At 46.2% G+C, this 25,655-nt stretch overlaps 1 protein-coding gene across 5 annotated transcripts in view; it reads left to right on the top strand.

The window, feature by feature from the left end:
• Window positions 1–25,655, top strand: part of Mp (collagen XV/XVIII-type protein multiplexin) — a 197,303-nt gene that overhangs the window by 3,047 nt on the left and 168,601 nt on the right. For all 5 annotated transcript variants that reach the window (XM_076906045.1, XM_076906041.1, XM_076906042.1 and 2 more), the window contains exon 2: window positions 8,797–8,867. In XM_076906045.1, the coding sequence (XP_076762160.1) occupies window positions 8,797–8,867 (71 nt within the window). The remainder of the gene's footprint in view (window positions 1–8,796; window positions 8,868–25,655) is intronic.

Below are 25,655 nucleotides of genomic sequence, written 5' to 3'. Positions count from 1 at the left end.
TCGGTGAGCGACGTCGATTCAACCGGCCGTACTCGTTCCGGTGTTTCCAGCCGAGATTAAATTCGAGAATGAAAACAGACAATTTTCATCGAATCCCGGCGATGCACGCGGCTAAATTAGATCTAACGGGTGAACGCGATAACGGCTTTGCTCACCGGTTAACGTTATATTCCAAACACCCGCGTCGGCCTTCCTGAACAATATCTCCCCACCTCTCTTCAAAACATTTTTCGATAAATTCCCATTTGATACCCCTCGCATCTTCCGCAGCACCGCGTACCCTGAGATTAACATAAAAGTCATTCCGCGGATATCGCGACGCAGCTGCAATTGCAACACGTCGAAATACCATTCGCTCGGCTGCTCGCCACCGTAGAAACGTTCGATCGTGTATTCAAATCCTCCGTTCGTTCCCCCGCGTTTCGTTTCACGGCTATTGCGCGTTTTAACCGTTCGTTCTCTCCCGAAGATCGCCACCGTAAAATCCTTTCCTTGTTCGAGCCGCTCGTTTGTTTAATTCGTTTCGCGCAAGGGACGGCAGCTGAAATATTTCCCTTCTCATCTTGGGGATCCGCTCCGATGGTAAGGATGCTGTTATGGAACCGCCCGATCAATTTTACCATCGACGCCTCCGATTAATTGGACGTGATCTGCCGGACGTAACGCGTTCACGGAAAGGAAAACGAGAAGGCGGCGAATAAACGCGACGCCAGCTCGAAGGGTGGCACGGACAGGCGTGGGACAAGGATGTCTCCTTTTACCTTGACAAACGGAACTTCAATGGTAACGCGAGCGTTTAGCAGAATTTTACGATCGGATTCACATGATTTCATGAATAATCAGAGCCAGAGACGTGGCGGCGTCGAAGGAAATTAAACGGGGAATTAAAGGAGATGACACGATAATGTTATATTTTATTCAGCGCGAAGATATTATACATTCCATGGAACTGGAGGAACGTATCACGATCGAGACCAGGCGAGATATTCGAGGATCCTTCGCGAATTTCCATTCGTGTAATCGAAAGATCGACTGGCCGAATTTCGCTGTTTTCCAAGAAGACGCGTACCATGAAAATGAAAATGGCTCGGCCGTCCGGTTGAAACTTTCATCCGGGGCCTCATCTTTTGTTTTATTTTCGGGAAAAGTTATTTTAGTTTCGGCGAACAGAAACTTCACTTTCGGAAGAGAAATTGATGCCGATGCCGCTACGCGTCTAAAAGCCTGGAAGTAACCACGGCTCGGGAAATTGAAAACAACATTTTTCAGCTTCAAAAGCTGAAAACACTTTTTACGATACTAGTCGCGATAATCCTCGACACTGGCAGACGAAAATGAAGCCGAGGAAGAGGAAGAAAATTGCATCGGAAGCTTCATTTCCGAGAAAAATGAGAAAAAATCCATAAGGTACGCGTGCTCTAATGGTAAAAGTTCATAAGACAGAGCGACGCGTGACGAAATCCTCCGTGGCTCTGGATGGGGATCCGCATGGCACCGACTTAAGAGCTTAAAGGATTTTTAAAGTCATTTCTCTCGAATATCATTCGACTGTGTTCGATTGACAAACCTTCCGAGTGCCACCCGAATTGTTTTACGAAAACGTAAGCGTTCACGGTTGTGTTAAGCCGGTGAATTATTGAAAATGGCCGGCCGTGTATATTCCGCGTTCGCGTCGAATTGCCTTTTCCGCGTGTCGAATCGCTTCCATTCCGGGCTAACAACATTTTTCCTGCGAATACATTTCGAATCCGCACGAAAGTTAACGCTGCAATTTATACGGCTTTTCTGGGCGCGTTTCGTGATCGCGCAGGTTTTAACCAGGACTCGAAACGAGTCGGATATGCAATGCCTTAAACTTTATCGCGATATGCTCCGTGTTTCGAACAAAAAGTATTTAGCGCTACATTAGGGGCTAAGTGGGTACGTTTGGTCCTCTTGAATAATTTATAAGAGATAAGATTGTAAATTTGTTCCCAGTCTAATATTTAATACAGGATCCACGCGATTAGTTAACAGGGACGGAAACCTTTCCAATATCCTTGAGTAGGATCCTCTTCCAGGTTTATCTATGCGGATTTCCAATTACTCCACTCTGCAAATTCCTCGAATGGTCGTCACGTCAATCTTCTCAACCTATTAAGCATTCCACCGGAACCAACATTTTTATTCTAATTAAAATTGCCTGGAACGTGTCCCGTCTATTTTTCAAATTGGATATTTAATTGAAAATGTCGCGAACGTAGAATAACCTGGCTCGATATCGAGGCTGTTCCGAACTTGAAGAATTTTTCCACCAATTTTATGGACCATTCAACCGTATTGATCGCCTGTTTAATTTCTAATTACTTACGTTAGATTGGCTGCAAGCCACGGTGCTTAGGTAATCGAGTCGAGCGAGAGCTTATGTTAACGATGTCTATTAAAGGAAACTTTGAATTGAAGCCCCCGATGAAACCTAATCCGTGGGATTTTGGGTGATCAACGATATAAACTGTTTTGGGATACAATTTCTGATTCCGCTTTCGATTAGAAACGCCTCGTACCGTTGGGTTAGTCATCCGTCTATTATATTCTTTTCATCGAGGCGAGGTATACGCATTGCCAGACACCGCTAATAAAATTTTTAATTGATCACGTGTACATTGTCATACGTGACAAAAGAAACGCGCGCGCAACTTCCTTGATCGTTTGTCGACAGATTTCACGAGTGAAACAAACTATTCTCTCGAGTCGCAGGGGTTGTTTCCGGCATTCAATCCTGTAATCCAATGGCAACGGTGATTTTATTCTCCACACCTGGGCAGGTGTCATAAATCTCGATGGCACGGACGAGTGAAATAAAAGTAACTCATAGTTCCCCGGTCGGAGGAACGTGCAATCGCCTCGCGTGCCACGATAAATTAGGTTCAAAGCGTGCAATCGTGGAAAACGACGTAGCTCGCGGTGCAATAACCCAGAATCACGGCACTGCGACCACGGAATGAAGTTGCTAACCTGGCGTTTATTTTTCGAATGCCCACGCGCTAGGCCGTCGACTTCCTTTTTATCGTCGACCACTATTCTCCGTACATTTCGAATCGAGCTATATTAAATTATTACCAGCAGATGGATCGCGAAATTTTCCTAGAGAATATTAGAGTAACGAGAGATTAAAGTGGCGGGGTTTTCTTGGCCCGTTTTTCTGCTAGATGAGCTTAATCGAGTCAGACTTTCGTTCATAGCGCGATAATAAGACCGCATACGTGTCTAATGGGAATATATAGTTTCGCGAGGGTCTGGTTAAACCGCAGCTGTTATTACGGGGGAAGCTTTCAGTCCACACTTTCCGTTTCGGAGTAGCTAGTACGGAAATTCTTTCTCCTGTAGGAAAAATTGCGATGTCGAACGGAGTCGAACAGAGTGAAACGTATCGTCGAAACGAAGCAGCACTGGCAAGACACGAATATAAATTGCATTTTTGCGACGTACAGTCGTAAAGAGATACGGCGTCTAAAAGTTTACGAGGGACGTTTAATCTGCTTATTCCAAGTCCGCGGGGCTCGCGTCTTTTGAAACGCGACGCGTGTAAATTATACCGAGTGTATGTGTAACGGGGCAATTGCGCCGACCAAATCCGAGATTTCACCGAGACGTATCTCGATGTTCAGCATTTCACGAAACAAAGCGGGGGGACCCGTTATCGCCACGCGACTGCTCGTAAATACCCTTATGGAATTCCCAAATGCGCAGCGAGGCTAAAGTTAGGGCGTAACGCCGGTGGTAACCAGGAAGACCGTGGTTGGTAGCCGCAAAGAAAGGAAAAGGAAACGGAAATTCTATGGGCAAATAGTTGGCAGTTTTCCCTCGACTCGTCGTAGAACGCGTCGCGCATGGTTCATGCACGGAGCAACAAGCTTCGATCGATGGCCCGCGTCGATGCTCCTCCTCGTTCTTATCTGCGGATTACCGCGTTACGCTCCTTGACGGCGTTTTAATGAATGGAGATGCATGAAAGGACACGCGCACGGAAACCAGTGGCAATTAAAACCGCCCCTGTCGCGTGCCCAACGATGATCTACGTTGAAAGGTTCACCGTGCGCGCCAGCTAGCCTGGTTATTTTATCACCAATTTTCTCTAGACGCAGCCTCTTAGTAACGGTATAATAAGGATTTAACGAGGGGACAGTAAATCGGTTTTCTTCCCGTCGACGAACCACTCTCGTTGATACCAAGTGGGAGGATGTGAATTGTTTACGTGATATTATTGTGAATGAAGTCGTGATAACGTTTTCCGTTGTTGATGTTACATCACATATCCTGAGCCCACTGAATATCGTGCTCCGTTATTCGTGAAAGTTCTTTCCACGCGTGGCGTTCGGGTTCTTTCATTCATATACGCGCGCATCGATTTTTCATTCGTATTCGTAACGAGATCAGAGCCGCGAGGTAAAATCTAAATCTTGTATCTGATTACCGAACGTATAATTTTCTATTTGTTTTTCGAAAACCGATTTTAGGGGAAAGCTAACCGAAACGCAGCACCTCGCCACCGTTCCTTTTATCCCTTTATCTGGTTAAGCTTTCACAGCAGCCACCAATTTTACTTACTGCTGAAAAAGGATGCAGCGGACCTGTGAAAGTGAAAGAACTTTGAAGAAACCCTCTTTTCTTGCTTAAATATTTTATAAATCACTCCCCGCCCGTTGGAAACGCGACGTTTCTGAATTCGATACGCTAATGGCAAATATTTTCTGGTAAACGAGTAGGAAATAATTGTTTCGATGTATTACAAGCGGTGTAGTCGAGGATCGTTTAAGAATATGAAAGCGGCACAGGTACTCGAGAGAAACTAGCGCATGTAAACGGTTATTGCCTACTCAAAACTAAACCTGGGGTAGTTACTTTAACAAGTTAAATACATAATATACAGTTACTGCATACTTAATGCTATCAGCTGTGGCTTCACCGAGTATGTTCGTTTCCTATCAGTCACGGGAAATTAAGTTATCGCGTGAGTTATACCGCAATCTCGCGGTAATGGTATTTTCTGCTGAAAACTTTTGATATATTATTTATCTTAGAGGAGGAAAAAAAAGCAAGGGAAAATAGATTAGAAGCTCGTACCTCTTTCTTCTCTCGTAGGGAAGCAAAATATTTCCAAGGAGAAGTTGAGAAAAATTTCATTCCCGAATGCTCGAGGTGTCTTTTCTTCTTTGGCCGCTATTTGGTATTTCATACGTTGCGCACGTCCCCGTCACAAATTCCTGGAAGGATCGTAAAACATATCGGAAGAGGCGGGCGAATTCTTGGCCGGTGTTGGTAGCCGAAAACAAGGATGCTTCAATTAAATGTGTAAAACCGGCTGGGCTGGTCTCCCCTTTTGGCGCTTACGGTCACGCGAGCTCCGCGGCTGTTTCCGTTCGCCACCACCCGGGACGAGAATAAATTTGCTCCTTCATTTTTCGTCGTCCGTCACCTAGTCGCGGGACCTCGAGATTCCGCGGGCCACGTGTCACGGATCGCAAAAACCCGATGAAATACAAACGAACGCCGTTCCCTTCCGCGTGCACGCGATGATATACGACGCTGTTAATTAAAGCGCTCGGGGGGAAATTCGACAGAGTACAAGGCGGCGTTAATGGGGGATGTCAAAAAAAAAAGAAATATACACGCGCGGCGTTACAGCATGGCGTTTCGTGTGCGTACGGATTCAGGAGAAATTAACGAGGATTACGACAGAAGTGTTAGATATTCAAAGCGATAGTTTTTATCGAAATACAGTACAAAGCGTCGTTTTCTTTCCCTTGTTTGTTTTGAACCTTCTGCGCTCGAACGACGCCTCTCACTCGCCACGATGTTTCGCGTGGCAACTCGAACGGCTGTATTTATGTTGAATTTCCTTATCTCCAGTTGATAGAAGCGAAGTATTGGTTCGGAAATAAGCCCCTTAGGATGTTTATGTCTTCGGTTGAAAAGTCACATTGTGACGTAAAATTCTTGTACGACCGTAGCCCCGAATACGACTTGTCAAGGGTTAGTACAATTTCGTATCGCCAAGTTTTAAAATTTTAACGCGAATTTGATTTTTAATCGATCGGAAATTTATCTATCCAGGATGGAATTGGTAGTAGGAAGTGTAAACAGTGATAGCGATAGCGATGAAGCATCGCGTGTGAGAAATAACAAAATTAGAGTGTGAATAGACAGTGAATCCGGAAGTAGCAGCCATGACCCACAAGATTCCTCCAATTCTGAATGCCTTGGTGAGTGTGTTGTAAAATATCACACCAAACGCAACTGCAGAACTCGAACTCACAGATAGTATATGAAAATATATCGCTTTCGTATGTTAATTTTTCTATGAATTCATGTAGGCGCGAAATCGTTTGGAGTTGCAGCGGCGGCCGACCAAAAAAGTGGTCGAGCGCAAAGGGTTAATCGTACGACTCGATGGTAAACTCTAAATTGGGTATTTGGCGTCGTCGTTTCCGAGCAAAGAATGGTCGGTACCGATCCTCTATTTACCGAAGTTTCTCGAGAATTCGTCGGCTCTCGAGCGTTCTCTGGCGCATCTATTCATTAACGAGCACCACTTGAGCGAGGCGACGTCGCCACTCGAGGCTCCACGCTTAATTATTCCACCGCCAGCCGGTACACGTGTCTTCGGATCTCATCGGGGTTTCCCTTGTTCTTCTAATTCCCCTCTATATCGGTCCTTGGGCCACTGGGTTAATGGAGTGGCGTCATTCCATGACGTTACAACGCACGACGCCGGTGCGCGCATTTTCATTTCTCCATTTTAATCACGACTGCTGCGCGCGGCTTTGCATGTTGATTTTCTTTCGGGACATTTTCGTCCGATCGATTGTTCGTTATTGCGCTCGACCTCGACCGATCTGGTAATAAAATAGATAATTAAATTCCGACGATATCGCGTTAAGGAACTGTATTTCGCGGTACGACCGAAGATGTAGCGATGCGTAATTCATCGTAGGGGCTCGGATCATTTACAAGTCGAATCGATTCAACTGCTCTGCAATTGAAATCCTTCTTCAAAAGGACTAGAAATTGGAGCGAGGATACGACTAGTGATAAAACACGGAGTAATACACTCGTACATGTGTACATTAGGTTCCACTCGAGGTTTGCGGTCTCGTTATTGCAAGCTTTATCGTTCCACCCATTTTTTTCTTCTCTGTGGTTTCTTTGTTTATCGCGGGTTTCCCGTTGAATTGCGGTTTAATTGCATTTATTATCCCTTTGGAATTCCTTCGCGTGACGTCATACGTTTAAATGTACCTACTCCGGAAATATTATCAAAATTTTATTGTCATTCGTGTCCAATATATTTTCTATCAAAAGCATTCTTGCTCGAATCGCAACGTCACGAGTCATTCTTGCGCCAACTCTGCGTACGTAACATTTCTCCGCTGATATATCGCGGAATATGTGTGAAATATACGATTCGCATTCTTCACGTTCGAATGCGAACCATTCGTACGCGTATACGTCGCAATTTTCATGGGGAATACTTTAAGAGCATAAGAAATCTATGCCAGTATAGAACGCGAATCAATTTCGAGCGTTTAATTACTGAGAAATATTTGTAGTTGCTCGAATATTACTTTATCGGTCTGATGAAAGCATCGTCGCTCGAATCCACTAGAATAGAGGACGTAATAGGGGAGTGCAACGACCTTGGAAACGGAAATCGAAATCGACGGGAACGCGCACACGGGATGGTCCGATTGTTACGCAACGCTGGAATTCTCGATCGTGATTCACGATCAACGATCGCTGGCAAACGCCCACAATCGCCTCTCACCGACAGATGCAAACGCGTGTCACACTTTTCCAACGGATTCCTGCTGTTCCACTAACCCCGACACGTGAGAAATCGTCTGCAGTTCGACGCGCGTGCAGTACGTACCACCCGCGCAAACAAACCCATCATTTAGCGTTACAATCGTTTCGCCTGTCATCTCTATGTATTCGTATGGATGCTCGTAGATTTTCCGAACGATAAGGGAAATGTTTGTCTTCTTACGCGTGCGCCGGGCGAAAAAGGGTTCGCGATGACTTTTTCTGGTTACTTTCAGAGTTACAGCGAATACATCGACATCGATTTGTCTCTCGATACAGTTTCCAATTAGACACGGATCTGTTTCAACGCGAGCTATGTTTTTTCTTCAAGGGAAAACTGAATTCATAAAGATGAATATTCTTTTTTAGCAAGGGTACTTACGCTAAATAAGTTCGTTGTATAACAATAGCCATTTTCCTCGAGCAAATTTTCAGCACCTTTAGAAGGCTCGCTTTTTCCACGGAGGATCGCATTAACGAAACAGGTTCCGGCGTACCCAATTTTCCGGGCGTCGTACCATCTCGCGCTTCCCTTAAAAGTCTCTAGAGATGGACCATATTGTTTTGCAGGGAGCGTTCCGAATCGTTTTTGCGCCAATCTCGCGCTTTTCTTTCGCGAGATCGCGTATCTCTTCCAGCGTGAACGTTACAACGTCTATTTAGTCTGGTTTTAATCGTTATGGTCCCGGTTTTTTAGTCGGCGACATCCGCGCGTCCGTTTTTACGCGGCCACTTACCTCGACGTCGGCCATTGTTGCATTTAAATAGGATGTACCGGAGTGACAGACGGCACTTGTCGTTGGAGGCGTTGAAACGGCACAGGTAGCATCGCGAGGGATGTTTCACGACTCTTTAATATTCTAAGAAATCAATGTTAATCTGACTAACATTGACTTTTTACTCATCGAGCACTATCTTTGTAAAGGAAGCTAACGCGGAAATGTTTCATTTCAGACTGCAATCGGTGATATTCCTCCTGTTCTGCGCGGCGAGCGTCAACGCGGACTTTTTCGGCGAGAAGAAAGGTAAGTGTCAGTTCATTCAACGTTAATGGGCCGACTCGCGGGTTGGTGATTCAGAGATTCGAGGACCATTTGTCCCTCTTTGCCCTTCCAGACGTCGTCTACTATGACGATCCGTGGTATGAAATTCTCAGGAGGGTCCTCCACCCCTCGAGGACTCCTCGAGAATATTCAGCGAGTTTTTTACCAATCTTTCTCGCGAACTTTCAACGTTATTCGTTTTACGTGAGCAACTATTCCTCGAGAACCACCTCGGTAAGGGGTTGTAACGAGCCGTGCGAATTTTATTTCATTTTATTCCGTTTTAGTCGCCGCTATTTTTCCAAGCATTTATCTCGCTAGTTTTGAAAGTACGTCGTCGAAACGGACCGAGAGCATGAACCGGCTGTTCATTGTATCGATGGCCTCCTCGGATTTAGTTGTGGCGCGAATTTTTCTCCGTCCACTGCGGCGAGTGTAGCGATTCTTTCCGGTCGCGTGCACTTTGCTCTTATTTAAGCGAGTTCACTCGGAGAAACAAATCGAACAACCACGTTCGATGAACCACCTCGTCGAGGAGGTTGTAACGCGAAGTGACAAGACTTAAAAAAAAAAAAAAACATGTAGCAGTGTACCGTGAATTTTTCGGATAGCTGTAATTGCTTCGGATTATCGAGCGGTCTTTTATTTCTCGCGAGGGGTGAGGCAATATCATCTCGAAGAGAGATTTAATAAAAATCTTGCTCGAGCCGTGGTGGTTGCAAAGCCCTAATATCTCGAAATGGATTTATGATCATCAGCATATCTTTATTTCCTCCTTTAAGAATTTCATAACCCGAAGAGTCGCTTCTCGGCTTCAGCAGATATTTCATTCGGGCAAATCGTTTTTCTACAATCTCCCATCCCGGTCCTCGCGTCCCGTGATATTCTGATCGGTCGTTATAAAGTCACGGAACGGCGACTGAAGCTGAATCGTTGCGAAATAATTCCACCATCCGTTCATTTTTCGCCTGCTCTTCTCGTTTCGAGGAATATTTAAAACGTGCAAGGACATTCTTATTCAAAGAAGGCGCCGGGACAGGTTCGGAAGAAGAGTTGTTAACTGCACAGTTAAGAATCGTCCCGGGGATCAGGGTCGTACCAAATGGAAATAACGTAGCTGGAAAATTTTCCCTCGCCAAGTTGGCACCTTCGGATTGCGAACAATTCCACATTCGTAGCTCATTTCCCTAGCGATTCTCTCGCGATGCCGGGACACGATTCTAAGAAACTGTCTCGAAGACAATCCGAAGTCGATAATCCACGAGCGTAAGAAGCGACGCGTTATCCGGAAGCACGAAAGACTCAGCCGCTCGGTGAGTTTCCGATTCCCTTATCAGGGGCGGATGCAAAGAGGGAAGGTCGGCTGTGCCGGTGGATTACAGTGCAGGAGAACGGGCTGGAAAGGGACGAATAGCTCCCGCGGGATGCGAGATAACTCTCATCCCCCTAGCGTCATTTGTATCCGCCTCCCTTCTTCCGCTTTCCATGGTTAACGGCTAACTTTTTGCACGGTTGCCTCGTCAATATTTAACGCCGCGTTATTGCTAGATCCTGATCGCTATCGCGAACGCGACTTTTTTTCCTCTCACTCGAAGTCACTCGAACCGTAGCTGGTTACATTTTCATTGGATAAATTGTAGATTAATCGCACGTGGGATTTCGTTGAAAAGAAAAAACCGATTCGGAAATTCGCTGCGGTTCATTCATCTTCCGATGAAATTGTTCCTGTAACAAGATAATGAATATACCTCGACACGATCCTGGTACTGCGCAAATAGAAATTTATTGGTATTGGTTTAATTATCTTTCGAGCGAACATTTCAGCGAAACACAGTAGAATATGGACGCGAAATAGATAAATTACCGGAGGAGTATCGTCCAGTCTGATTTATCGCAGCGAGAGTTTGATTAACCGGTGAACACAGCCGCATTTTATAGTCGGCAATTGAATACGGCGGTAAACGATAAAGACGGCCAATACTCTTCCTGACGTCGCAGCTAGAAACATCGATTGCACACTTTCCGACGATGTATGATATTTCAGACAGAAACGAGAAGCATTATTAGGATATTATACTTTTAAGGTTTACCATGCGATTCAATCGTGGCGTAGATGTTTCGTTATCCCTCGAACAAATGAGAAGTCAGAATGCTCGAGATAGCAAGGAAACGGAGAAAAACTATCGAGCTTAACGTTAAGGTAAATAGAGAAATACGCGAGCCGCTGCACCAGACGGAGGCCACGGTTGATAGTGTAATTCTTTAAAAACAGATGAGACGTCGGCTCGATTAAAATTTATGACCCGAGGCAGGACCATTTAAAAATCTGAAACGAGCCACCGCGGATAGTTTTTAACCGCGAGCGAGAAATATCCAGGATGGCTCGATAATCACGCTCTTATAGCTGGGTTTCTTTAGAATTATGGTTGCGTTCGATATCGACGGCGGAAGATTTCCATCGCATTCTTCTGGCTCAATCTCCGTATTTGCGCGTCGCGTTGGAAATCTCGGAAAAAATGATATTTCACTGCTCGAAAACAGTTTACGCGTGACGGTATAAACGACAGGTATATCGAAATCGACGCGTCGCTGAATCCTCTTTCGCATCGTGCACGAATTAATGTTGCAAACCGCTTTCCCGGCGAAATTCCTCCGGAAAATTGCACCGCTATAAACATCCATTACCAGCCGCTACTTTGAGGAACCGCTGAAGCGTCTTTTTATAATCTGTCCCACAAGTCTCCGAGGTTTATTCGACGCGACTTTTCCAGGTCAGCCATACCCCCGGTGTCGAGCAATAATCTTTTAATCTTGTTGCGCACTATTTTCGTATTCGCGCGGCAAACGATGAACGTTGCGCCGAATTTAGGGCCACCACGGTTTTGAAACCGCGTCGATATTTTTGTAACCGAGCTCATTTACCGAAGAGGGATACATTCTCTGCACGAGCGACGCGTGTCGAATTTTTTTCTCTTCGGGGCGGATATGGGCGTCGATCGAAGCACGCGTATTTCGTAATCGCGTCGAGGTCCAATAATTCGGTATGACTCATACGTCGGACACGATTCGAGCTGAATCTATGCGCGGTCTGCTGGCGGCTAATCGATTCCGCTCGCGGATCCCTGTTGCATTTTAATGACTGCCACGATGACGAGACATCAAGAATTTCCCGCAGCCTAAATGGTCCGGTTTTTCCACGATTAACTTCGATCGAATCGATTAAATTGGTTGAAGATCTACGATAGATAATTAAATCGCGGTAGTTTGTGCAAAATCGTGTCTGAATTGAAATTCGCAGCAACATCGGAGAAGGCTTAAGGCTCGTGGAATTAATATGGGGATAAACTGCGTGGAAAGGGAAGAAAACGGCGTGTCGAGGAAGTACACCGGCTAATCTATCAGCGGTAGTCTGAAAAATTACGGAAGCCACGGAAGAATCGATATTCGTTGGCAAGAGAGCCGCGGGGATATGATTCGGGAAGCGGAGCAGAATGATAAACCGCGGTATTATACGCGTGTTAGAGACAAGGGGTTGCGATGTTGTACGCGGAACAAGTAGGCGATACGTTACAACCAGGGTTAACCGTATACAGTGAAAGTTGTAGAGATCCCTGCGTGATGTTATATATACGGATCGTTGCACGATGCGCGTGCACTCGAGCAACGCTGCGCTTCGGAGTGCTCGGTGCAAATTTTAAATAACTTCTTAGTAAATTCGCGAGCGAACGCTTTAATTTATTAATTTGATACTAATCCGGTTAAAAGGCGATTTCGAACGAAGAATTAAATGACCCTGCGAAAATAACGATATCAACGTGTTCCACGTACGAAACGCTCCTTAATTTTCATTATTATACGCATTTTCACAGCATCATCGCGACCGCCGCGGGCAGATACGCTCGCGAGCAACGTACCGCCTTGGCTTTCAGCGGTGGGAATTAATAAATAGCGGGATTTCAGTCCGCGAAATAGGATTAAAGCTCGAGATTCTAAAATTCGCCAGGGGGAGGGAGAGAGAGAGAGAGGGAAAGTGGAGAAGAAAAAAAGGCGGGATGCGGATAGGGGAGTGGCTGGAAGAGGGAAAAGGCAACTTTACGCTTGAGCGTCGGCATTTAAAAGCGTTCCGCGTTTGAAAGCTGCCGCGTGAGTTAGCTTTATTGGAGTTTCTTGCGTGCACACCGTGGCCAGAGGAAAAAGGCCGAGTTATGGCGACCGGAGACTAAAAGGGAGGGAACTGAGAAATCGGGAAATCGTAAATTCGGGTGGACGTCGTACGGTTGCTGTTATTCTTTCCTAGCGGAACGAGTTCGAGAGGCAATTGGATTCTCTACTTTTTTCCCTGATCTATACGCGAAAAAGGATATTTTTACCAACAGGATACGTACGCGGGGGATGAAGGGGAAGGAAGATCGCATCGATCGAACCGGAAATCGTTCGCAGAACGGGTCAGAATTGTTTCGAAGCGTAGACGAGGCAGAGGTACGTGTGAAACGCGCGTCGCGATGACCGTAAATGCTCGACTGAATGAACCGAGACGTCGAGAGCCGTGGAATAAGTCGGCTTTATTAAAATTTGCCGGTTCACCCGGAAGAAGCAGCGAGAGATAGGGGAAGCCGGAAATTCGCGAAGAACGAGGAGAGGTTTCTTCTCACCTGAGGAACGTAGCTGACGAGTGGCTGGTAACGAATGGTCGTTACTCTCCGGGTGGAACAAAAGCCTCGTAAACAAAACACCGGCGTCGCGGCGGTCTACATGCCTGGTGGCTGTTCTTCCGCTCGCTTCACGCGTCTCTTCTTCGTGCTCTCACCCGTCGCTCGCCCTCGTGCTCCACATTCGAAACCACCCACGGACTTGGTTCGATGAACGTACCTTGGGCCTCATGAACTCCGGCTATCCCACCGAATGGACCTTTACTTTCCTTTTAAGGGGGCTCCTTTTTTTTTGCGAGCTGCTTCCCGTCCCGAACACCCGATTTACCTTATCAAAGGCCGACTTATTTCGTTAGTCGAAGCGTCCGAACAGTTTTTAGTCGAGGAATTAGAGGTAGTCGCGGAGGCTATTAGGATAATTCTCGCAGACGCCGTAGACGTAGAGCTGTGCGTTTCTCACGAGATTTGTCCGAGAATCGAGGATGCAGCGTCAATGTTTTTACGCGGGAGTACACGTATTCTGCATCAGGTGTCCCGGAGAACATGCCATTTGCATGCCTGACCTTCTTCCCGCTTCGACCGATCCTTTTGTCCCGTTTCCGTTCTCTCATCCTTCGGTTCTTCTTTTCTATTCCAGACTTTTGTCCTCCGCTGTATCTACTGTCTTTTATTACTTGATTTCGCGTTGCTACAATGTTTATCACGTAACACGTTTCGATTAGAATAAATATGAAGAGCGCAAAAATGCGAAAAAGAAATGCGGAACGAAGAGGGAAGACGCTGGCGCTTTGAATAATATGAATAATTTATTTTTCACTGTGCTACCGGTCTGGAATTTACCGAGATGGCTTGCTTTCGAGGATGGACTCAAAAATCCTTCTTTTTACACGTGGATGGACGCTTCCCCATTAAATTTGCAGTTCGTTAAGAGGAAAATGCAACCTTTCAAAGGTTCAACGTTTTGTTCGTTTTAAAATGAAACACGCTTGATTTTAATTAACAAGAAAGCCACGTTCTTCGTTCAATTTATGTTCGCGTATTAAAACCCAATACGTTCAGATTACCTCGAGCGCTACAGACGTTGCAAATATAAATTTGGAATTGCAACTATAAATTTGGTATGCAAACCAGAAGTAGGGCCATAAACTTGTATCTTTACGAGCCACTTTGGCATTTCCTGTTCTCTCACTTGAAAGAACCGAAGCTGATACCTTGTCACGTATCAATCCTCGCCCCCGCGAATTAGAAGCTCGGCTGGCTTTGATGCGTTCTTCTTGCTCCTCCGTTCCTTCTTTTACCTCCTTATTATCCGATCGCCTCGCGTACAGTTCGTTCGTTTCATTCTTAATTCTTCAGACGCGCTGCGTCGATAGAAAAAAGAATGTCGATTTAAATTTATATTTAGTCTCGCTCGAAGCTTGAGCGTCAAAGGGGTAGATTTCGCACGAGGTTAATTATACAAATAGTTGCTTATTTTAAGTAAAAGAACTCACGCTGACCCGAACCAGGGATACTTAAGCGTGTTTGTTCCACGGCGCGGCGTTTAATGTCGTTTTGTGGAACCTGTTTTCTCATCGCGCCGCCAAACGCAGCTTTATCCCCTTATTCATTCTCGTAATTGCTTATATTCGCGGTGAAATACCACTTAAGCTTGCCACGCCTCTCGCGATGCAAACTTTGAACCCTCCTTCCGAGTCGAGCGATATTACCGATGCAAATTGTTATTAGTCAGCCGAGATGATACAAGGGAACGCGTTGAAGCGCGTACCGTCTTTCTCTCTCTCTCTCTCTCTCGATCGATCGATCGCTTCCTAATGGACGTTCGACGATGTTATCTGCTGGTGAGTTTTGTCGCTGTCTTCCCCCGTCGTTCAATTGCCATCCGCCTCGGTATACGATTCATGATAATTCTGATAACGCGAATAGAATGTCGATGGAACAACCTCGATCGTCCGTCGTCAGCTACCTACGACAAGTTTGAAGAAACGCGTCGCGCGTTAAGCGTGCGATTACTCGAAGACACGCACCACCCTATGTGGTCCGAGCTCGAGCGCGTGTGGTCCGTTCGCGGTCTCGGTCAGACGAAGAAGGGACAACTTTCGAGAAGTTCATTTTGCTTGAAATGTATCTGCTTGGTCAGCATCGTAAACCTGATCCTGAGCTTATCTCGGGCCCCTAGGGTGGCCACCTGTCCGCTTTTATTCGACGTCCGTTTCATTCCCCGGGACCGCAGATGTCGAGATGAACGCTTCTTTCCGCGGAATGTCTTCACATTTTGATCGTGACCGGTCGATCATCGACCACGATCTTGATGGAAAGGGTAGTTGTACAGTTTGAAGTAGGAACATGGGTATCCGAGGCTTTGAAAAATTTTGGGATAAACAGAGTCGATGAATTCAACGTTTAATCTCTTTAAATTAATTTATACCAATCGAAAGAGGTATCCGCCCATAAACTCCTGTCTTCCTTCACTCGTACGGATATTGATTATAAAAATAATTTCTGATTGCAAATTGTATACTCGGGAAAACGTAAAATTAACATTCGTAACGTACAATTAACGAAATATAATTTATGTTTGATAAAACACGCGGAGGAATGCAGGATGCGGATGGTGCGTAGTCGATACGTTAAAATGCATCTGTTTATTACGAATAATTAAATCATTGCGAGAACATTTCATCGAAAACATAATTTTTAATCAGTGAACATTGCTCGCGTTTCATTTAATGATGCGTTGCGTTAAATAATTGTACAATATTTTCCATCGTGGCGGCAAAAGTAAACCCTCTTCGTATACTGGACGCTGGTCGTTCTTATATCAGAAATATTTAAACGTCTTTTTTCGCTCGATGAACATTTCTCACCCCTTTTATTTCTTGTTGGCACAGAAACAGGTTCCTCGAACGCGAATCGTCGAATAAAAAGCGCAAAAAATGAGCGACGGAAAAGAAGAATGTTCCAATTAAACGGTCGAATGAAATTTCACGTCGGATTAACATTCCGTGGACGTTATTATTTTCGCTTTTTATTAATCATAAATTTTTCCGCACACAAGACAAGTTTTACGAAAAGGCGGTGCTTTCGAAGCCAAAATTCGTCATTTACGACATCGAAAGGATTGCTTCTAGAACTCGCGATGATTAATAGCCTCCACGTACGTGCAAGCAAAACATGACGTAAATCTTTATGCAAACTTTTCATTCTCGTTAAATTATTACTTAGACGGTAGACGTATAAACTTTATGAAATGTTTCGTATATTTTTCCTCCTTAGTAGCATCGTTCCAGGATACACCGTGTACACTCTTGGGGAGGAAACTACCTGTCCAATTTTCGTCCGCCTTGTGAAAATAGTCTTGATGGTTCTTTTGCTCTAGTATTCTGTTTATTCCATTAGTCGCGTCCCCCAAGGAAGCAAGGCCAATGTTATATTCGAGTTTTCGCTTTTCTTTCTTTTTCTTGCCTGAGTCGCGTCCTCGGTTTTCTATTCTTGGCATGGATTTTTCCACGAGAACGTATCGCGTCTAGTCTCGCTAGCCCGGAAGAAATGTTTGCCTCTAACAAAGCGAATTAAAACAGCGCGCTAAAAACCACCGTCTCGATTCATTTGTAGAACATATTCGTTTGTCTGCGAATACCGGAGACCGTTTTCCCGGGCAGGACGCCCCAGGAAATCCACTTTTCCGTGCTACCGGCAGTGCAAACATCCTGCTCTCCTATCCTTGGAAGACGAACCCCTCTTTGGATGTAGTGTCTGCTTCCCGAGCAGCGGGATGGTACCTGTTTGCTCTGGAAATCACACCGTAACGCACGTGCAACTCGTCTTGTGCTTTTGCAACCCTATCTTTGGGATTCCCGTATAGTTTTCCTCGTATGTGTTGTTTCGTTTGGATCCTGTACTGCCACGGAATTGGACTTGTCCGCTTTCATTCAAAATTTTTATGCATTGCGGGAAGATGGAGATGTTCGTCGAATTGATCGCATTGGTTCGTGTTCGAATTTATCGAAGGGCTTGATCGCTCGAAACGATAGTTTAATCAGCCCGTCTAAGATCAGTTTCGAGAAGTAGTTAAACTGGGATTTGTGAAGCTCGGATGAGCGTAGTTGATTTAGAAATCGTTTATTATCTGAAACGTTAAAAGTTTCACGGCTAATCGGCGATCCACGCGGTAGATTTTTAAGACGGACGTAGCTAGCCATTTCTAAAATATTCCTTACGTTACATTTCATTTAACCCATGAGCCGTTTCTCCCCAGCACCACCGATCAAATCGAACATTCGATTCTCGAGTTTCCATCACTTTTCCAGCTTCACCTTTCCCTCTCGTTTATCACCGCCTTTTCGCATAGCGTATGGTCGTAGTATTCCTTTTGGTTTCCGGTTTCCAACAACCACCTGCCCTTTGAGATTTTATGACGCACTTTCCAGCCGTGTCGTGTAATAATGGTACGTTGTATGCAAACCGCGGCAGAGAAACGGGGATGGTCACCCCCGCGGAGATGTACTTCGCTGCTTTCACGAAGTTTTAGGTGTTAAGGGGATCTTTGGCCGAGCTTTAATATCGTTGGTTTTAAAGGGATAGCGTGAAAGTCGAAACGCGTCTGTTTCCCATCTCCTCACAGTTGTACATTATTTTCAGTAATCTCTGCATTCGTTCCACTCGACACATATCGATCGTTCTTAAGATCCTCGGTTCTCAGGACCCGCCTATTATCTTTCAATTTTTTTATCCCTGTACAACAACTCCGTGTACAAGATTCTCCACGTGAAAACGTTAAACGAGACTTCGTCTTCCGAAAATACCTCTTGTCGGTATTACCACTCAACGTGCAGCATCCCCGCCACCCGTTACGAATTGCGTTCTCCGAGGCTGTCCTTTTTTACAAACGTGTTCCATCGTCGTACTCGTTCCACCCCTCGCGTCCCAGCCCGGGTGCTTCCTTCTGCTTGGCTTCCGGCAACTACTTATCCTCGGGGACTTTATGTCACAGTTGCGCCTGCACGTTGTAATATTGTCCCGCGCGTCCGCGCGTATACACCCTCGTAAATACATGCACGCGCGATCTACCGTTGTGTATTATACGACGGTGCGCCGGTAGCTACTTACGCGAGGGCGCGCGCCCCGGAAATAAACGCGAAGAACGAAGGCGAAAGGCTCGTAATAAACGGGGTGTAACCGTTTGATCGAAGTCCGCGCGAATGCGCACGGAAACGTGGCTCGATCACGAATCAAAGTAAAGTACAATATCGCGTTATGAATCGCCGACGCGGCAGAAAAACTATTTCCACAGTTGGACAATTAATAGGATTACCAGCAACGTTCGCGGAAAATGAACATTGCCTTGAACACGTTGTGCGTTTAAAGCTCCCGGCGATGGTAGCCGAAATGAACTCGCGCATTTCTGGAATCCCTACGACACTAGGGATTTACGGTTGCGCGATGAGGCTCCGCAAAATTCCTCGCCAGTTGCCGCCGGTTTGCGAATTAGTCCGCCCTCTAAATATCGCGTTCCAAGAACTAATTGAGTCGGTGTCGCGCGGCGGATCCCGCGCGAACCCCGAGGTTGCGAATTTTTTCGAAATTTCAATTCGACTAAATATTCCGAAGATGCAAATGGATCGAACGTGGCGTACGATACGCGTCCCTGTCTCGATCGAACGGTGTGGGATATTTTTCAGAGCGGTCAGATGACGACATGCAGAGTATGTATTGTGCCGCATCGCCTGTGGGAAAAAGTTTTCGATCGGAAAGCCCCGAATGTTTGCCAGGTTCGCCGAGGAAATTCGGATGACCGTTATCGCGCCACGAATTAACCGTGAAGAGTGCATCACCACGCCGGTCCCGGCTAATTTCCTGGCGTTCCGCGGCACCAATTAAAACGATTTTCCGGGTTCGTTGCGCCGGCGGGACAATGGGTGTTTCCCCGCGGCCGTTTCCAGCCAAGCAATTTCCCGGGTTGCGCGAAGAGAGAATTCAGCTGACACAATATGCACCCGTTTGGAGGCAGGCCAAATGAAACCGAAAAATTACGGGCCGGACAAAGGTTGTGCTTCATGTTACCGTGTCGCGATACGGGGAACGTGTTGCGCGCGACACATTTGATTCTCTGCAGGACGCGTCCCTGTAACGTGTGAAAATGTTTCACACTCTTTATTCGAGGGACACGGGTGGAAGTAATTGAATTTTTCCCGGTGGGAGCGAGAGATAATTTCGTTTACAGGTTTCGAGAGATATACACGGTTAAATTGCTTTACGGTTTTACTAGACGCGTACCTCTATTTTATCGTCCCCTTCTTTCCCTCCTCGTTTCTTTACATTCCTCGTATTATATCGGACGGAGAATTTTTTCTCAAACGTCGCACCCCTCGAGACAATCTTGACTTCCGATCCACGATGGAACCGGAACATGTTTCCTTCGAAACGATACTTCTCTTCGTACCGTTTGTTGAATACGCTTCGTTTTTCGCTTACCATGCTGCCACCGATCCTTCCTTCCTCGCGGACGTTACGTGAGCTTCCCCTTGCAAACCTCGTGACGTGGATACGGAGGAGCGATGTATAATTTGTAGCGTGTTTCACTGTTGTTGAAACAGACTGCAAAATCGAATTTCGAAGTTTCGCCACGGAAACGGGCTAGGTGTACGGGAGGAGCTCTAAACTCGTGAAATTAAAATGGTCGAACTGTTTCGCGAACCGTTCTTTCCTGTAAACGTTCCCCTTCGCGTATACACAGGAGCTCGATACAGCCAACGGAAGATAATGAAATCAATTACCGAGGGATTATGGGGAAGAGGGGACGCGCGAGCCTTTCGTTAAAATTACGGCTTAACTTTCGGCTGAGCAGCAATACCATTGATTTCTGGGGATCAGTGAATAAGCAGACCCCTGAATTTCTATCTCTGGAAAGACCATCCGCGATACTCAATCTTCTAGTGTAAAATATCAATAATACTCCCTTGTTCGATCAATTTCGAGTTATTAAAAATGCATTCGTCGCCGTTGAAGCATCCGTTAGAGAAAACTATTTTCGTCGCCCGTTCACTCGGCTGTTTCATCCCCGATTTCTTCCCCACGCCAGGTCGCGCACCCCTAACCGCACTTTCACTTCGCCAGCTGTATTAATAACTGGCGATTCGTCAAAACTGGGATCGAACAGGGAGCCACGCGAGAGGAACGGACGCACGTTTATCGTGCCACATTCGTCAAGAGCTGGTTCTGTTGAGCGGTGAGAAATAGGGGAGATGAAAAAGTGGAGGAAATGCGAGAACGCTCTTGAATCTATCTGGGATGATAATCGGATTGTACATGTATCGTATCGTTTATTAATTTACGAATTTAGAATATATATCGTGTAGAAGAACGTTGTCGTTGGAACGAATGCAAGCTTCTAATCTTAAAAGTGACGAATTATCGAATATTTTTCTACCGTTCCTGGCCACGTTCCTTTTCGCCAGTGCAAATTTGATAAGAAGGCAGGAAATGAAAGTTGAATGAAAACTTGTGCCACGTTTATCTGAATCTCCCTTTACTACCATGAATTTGATGTATTACCAAAGGTAAACGGCGAACTTTCCCTCGTCTCGGGAAATTTTTATTAGGACAATGGCGTTTCGCGTGGAACTTCCCGGCGGAAAATTATTCCCCCGTAGATAAAACTGATTTCGCGCGTGAAATCATGTCGGGAAAGCCAAGGGACAGTCTTGCGGGAACCGCCGTACCTGGAATCGTGATAAGGGAAAGTTATCGAACTTCTTGAAATTATGATGGAGGCCGGAACCATAACGGCGCTATTAACCTTCGAACTTCGATATCGTTCGAGTAATGAATTGCAACTGATTTTTCCGTCGAACCAAGTGGCTTTGTTCGGAATCGTTAGTTCGATTATCGCTCCCTCCACGATTTTAAGCGGACCGATTGGGAAGTGCGAAAGAAGAAAACGAAGTACCCGCGATCGAATCGAAAATGAAATTTCAAAATGCTGCGAACTCGCGAATGGAGCCACGAACCGTACGGCTCGTTGTATCTTGATAATACTTTTCGTACAATTCGAACGCGCGGTACGCGCGTGGGAATAATAGATAATTCGATATCGCGTATTAGATTTGTTTAAATAAAGCCGTGAATGTGAGGAAACAAAGAGATTGTATTACCTGCGATCTCTGTGAAAGGCATTGTATGCGAAATTGCACGATTTTGTGTTACCTCGCTAACCGATCTTCTCTTTTTAACGCGGTTGACCCATACGCGCCGTTTCTACTGTCCGCCCATTATCTCTGATTCTACTTCGTCCGATTGTTCATACCTTTTCCATTGTGTGTTTACACTGGACGGGCTGTTCGCAGTCCGGGAACCTCGTGTTCGTTATTTCCCCGTAGTCCCTTAACACGGTCGCTTTATACGTCAAACAATGTGCCCTTACATAATACGTTTCGTTACGCTCAACTGTTTTTTACCGTCAACACTTTGCACTAATTTGTCACGAGATTGGATGCTTTGATTAATTAAATTTCTAGAGTTCATACGTGCGAGCGTAGTCGAAGCGTAGCGATAGCTTAGAACTCGCCACTACTCGGATTGCAGATAAGTTTGAAGCCGATGGAACACTGTTCGGAACGTCCGGAAGCAGCGTTCCAGAAAACCGCGCGAATGTACGCGAGTCGAAGAAAAGAAGAAGAAATTCTGGAAAGTTATCGCGAAACTCGAAGGGAATCTGTTAGGCAACCGATTCGTGAGCCGGGAACTTAAAAATCGGGCGTCCGTCACAACTTGTAAGCGCGCAGCCATTGAAAAAGTTCCATTCCAATAACGAAAGTTCCGGGTCATCCTCTTCATGATCCCCATACCGATCGCGAGACGTTAAGTAAACTATTTCCGCACGGATATCGGCCAATCGAAACGGAACGGGTCCTCTTAAATTTGTCTGCACTTACTTATTAAAAACGAAGATCGCCCACAGACTTTTACCTTTAATACGGGGAACGAAAGAGGGAGAGAGAGAGAATCTCGAAGCAGCTGCGGAGTCTCTCTAATTTTTCTCCATCTCGGTTCGCTGTCACGATTCTCGATCAGTTCGCAAGCACCGTCGGAAGTTCGAAAATGAATTCAACGGCCAGGTTCGATCGTGTACACAGAGAGCCCGAAATGGAAAACGGCTCGTCGTCGGATGTATGAAAAGCGGTTCGAAACTAAGGGGATTCCACTTCTCCTCCGGAAGGAATAATGCCGAATCTCTTGCCGGATGATAATCGCGCGAACGCGCCGATTGGAAGAACTTATTAGCTAAAGGGGCAAAAGGAAGATAATCGATCCAGGCATCGCGCGTTCCGACCGCGGTTTTGAATAATTTCAAACTCGTCCTCCACTCGTCGAGTGTACCGAGAATTTCGTTCGAGGCGTTTCACGATAGAACCGAGCGACCGTGGTGTACGATTGGCTCGCGGAAGCAAGAGAAAAAAAAAAGAAAAAAGGAAAAAAAAGAGCGGTCTAATTTAAATGTTACCCAGTTCTCGCTTGGCATATTTGTAACGATCGAGCAGAGCAGCGCGCAACATTGTCTTGGAATAAAAATAACGAAACGGGAACAGCGGTATTTCTTCACGGTAGACAGACGCGAGAGCTGCGCGACTCGTCCACGGGGCTTCCAGTTTAATTTTCTTGCGCCGATACGCAAATATCCCTCGGGGTGGTCGTTTCCCCTTTTCGAGCGTCGCGATGGAAAAGCGTCCTCGAGTCACGTCGCGGATAGAAGCGTCCCGATGACCTGGCGGCGACGTGGCTCGTTCCTCGATTTTACCCGAGGACCAGCCGAGTTTCTACGCGTTCTTCGATTTCCACCGACAAAGGAATCGGAAAACAGACGCGACGGTTTAGTATTCCGGGAACGCGCTCACGCTCGCGGATACGGCACAGATTTCGAGGACCTTCGATGCACCTGGGAGAATATTCAATCGTACATGAGCTACCCCTTCGCCACCGTCTCCTCTCTCGCGGCGGACAAATTCTTTCTTCTACCTACAAATTTCATCGTAAATTCCTGAGACGGAGCGTGCGTGTGCTGCTGCAAAATGTGTGCACACGGTATTCGTTGATAAAAATTGGAGCGCGTCGGAAGAGAGGGATCTCTGTTCCTCTTTTCTGTACACGCGGTATTATGCAAAAATCTAGAGCCATCTGCGTCGCTGATGAGAGTACTCGAATTGAGAAATTATGCGTCGAAATCTCCAACATTTCTCTCCCGACAGACCGTGGAATAAAACTAGTGATACGCGTGTATGTACGGACGTTACCGAGTTATCGATTAGAAGATGTTTCTTATCCGATGAAAAATCGAGGCGTAACCTAGGACAAGGAGAAGAAATGTGTCTGTCCCGGGGAATTTATGCTCCCGCAACGTTGGAAAATTTTTTCTCCATCCGCCCCGCGTGGCAGCCAACGAAACGAGATCCCATGATCCTTGTTATCGTACGCCCATTCGTCATCCCTCTATTTTTCTATGATCATACGTCCTCCGGGATCCCGTCAGGACGTACTCGCGGCGAAGGTAATACCGTTCCGTTAACGAATCGTGGAAAATCGTAACGTTTTTACGTATCGCGCTATCGAATTTCCGCGTTACGCTAAGCTTCGTTAAATTAACGGGGGTAGAACCGTGGCTTCTACCCGAGAACGAGAATTCGTTGCATCCAGGCTGAATTGCCGCGATAAATTTCGAGCTGCTGGTTTATTCGGTACGAGATTTGTAAATTTACCGCTGAAGGAAGCTGGTTATGTAATAGCAGTTTCGTTCACACGATTTTCATCGGACACCTAATAAGTCGCAACGAAAATTGCATTCGCACTCGTAACTTTGCAGTCGCGCGATTGTGGCTCCGGTATAAAATCGCGCGGTGGATTAATACAAAGGGTAAGCAGGCCAACGGTCCAACTTTGTTCGAACAAAACTGGTTGCACCGGATCCGTAAAATGTTCGAACATGCGTCGTTTCGGGCAACGGTGATCGGAGCCTGGTAACCTTCGCGGAGAACGGTGGTGGCCCGTTCCTCGAGCATACGCAGCTGTTGCTATTTAACGACGCGTTCACCAGAGCCAGAAGCGGGGCTGTAACGGAGGGCTGCGACGTACTCGGAAAACTGAACGGTATTATTCCAGGAAGGAAGACTTCCCCGGTCGTTTTCTCAGCCCGATTCCGTTTCGCCACGGTCGTTGATGCACCCGTTCACCCCTTCCACAGGGTGGAATTCTCTCCTCTTCTCTATCCCTTCTGTCTGCGCGGCGTTCATATTTACGCAAACGTTATCTCCCGACAGGCACCGTAAGAAAAACACAACCCTCGAAATTACACGCACTCCGGACCGCGCCGGGGCTCGGATCGTTTCCACGGTAGCAGCATTGATAACACCGTGAAAATTCACCCTCCTCGCCCGCCGGATTTCGCCAACGGCTACATCACGCCACCGAGAAAAATCCAACCGGACCGGCTGCTCCTCGTGATTGAGATAACGCGGCACTCGGTTGCCTCCGTGCTCTGTTGTTTGCTCTTTGTTTCCTCTTTGTTTCGATGAGAGGGCCGACCAACGGGGACACGTAATCGTTTTATTTGGCCGCCTCCGTCGCAGGCGCGAAGTAACGTTTCAAACGGGGGTGGTTCTCGTGTAGGGTGGCTGCCGCTTCTCAAGCGTAGAGGCGATGAGTTTTGTTTAGACGTTGTTAAATGTTTTCTGAGTAAACCACCCTCGGGGCTGGCGATCGTTTCTCGATCGTGAGATGAAGTCTTGAATTCACGGGATGAAAAACGTAGATCGAGAAACCTGTTTGTTGCCAGGGTTGTTCCGTAAATAACGGTTAAGTGGGTGCTAGCAATTTTTTCTTCGTTTTTACACACGTTCGTGTTCATTTTCGAGAAGAAGCGCATACGTGCATGCGAGTTCCGTTTTCATTTCTTTTCGGAGTGATAAAGTTGCGTGCTTTAATTTTCTTCTAAACTATAAAAACGGGATACCTATGTTCCCGCGGTCTTATTTCGTTCGCGAGCTGATACGCGAGAGAAACAATTCCACGACTTCGATACGTATTGCAGGAGCGTCGGGAACTGGATTTCGTTTCCACGGCTAATCGCGAT

Source organism: Xylocopa sonorina, chromosome 13 (assembly GCF_050948175.1).
Source record: "Xylocopa sonorina isolate GNS202 chromosome 13, iyXylSono1_principal, whole genome shotgun sequence".
In the NCBI taxonomy this organism is placed as follows: Eukaryota; Metazoa; Arthropoda; class Insecta; order Hymenoptera; family Apidae; genus Xylocopa; species Xylocopa sonorina.
The sequence above is the reverse complement of the archived record's forward strand: the minus strand, read 5'-3'. Positions and strand labels throughout refer to the sequence as shown.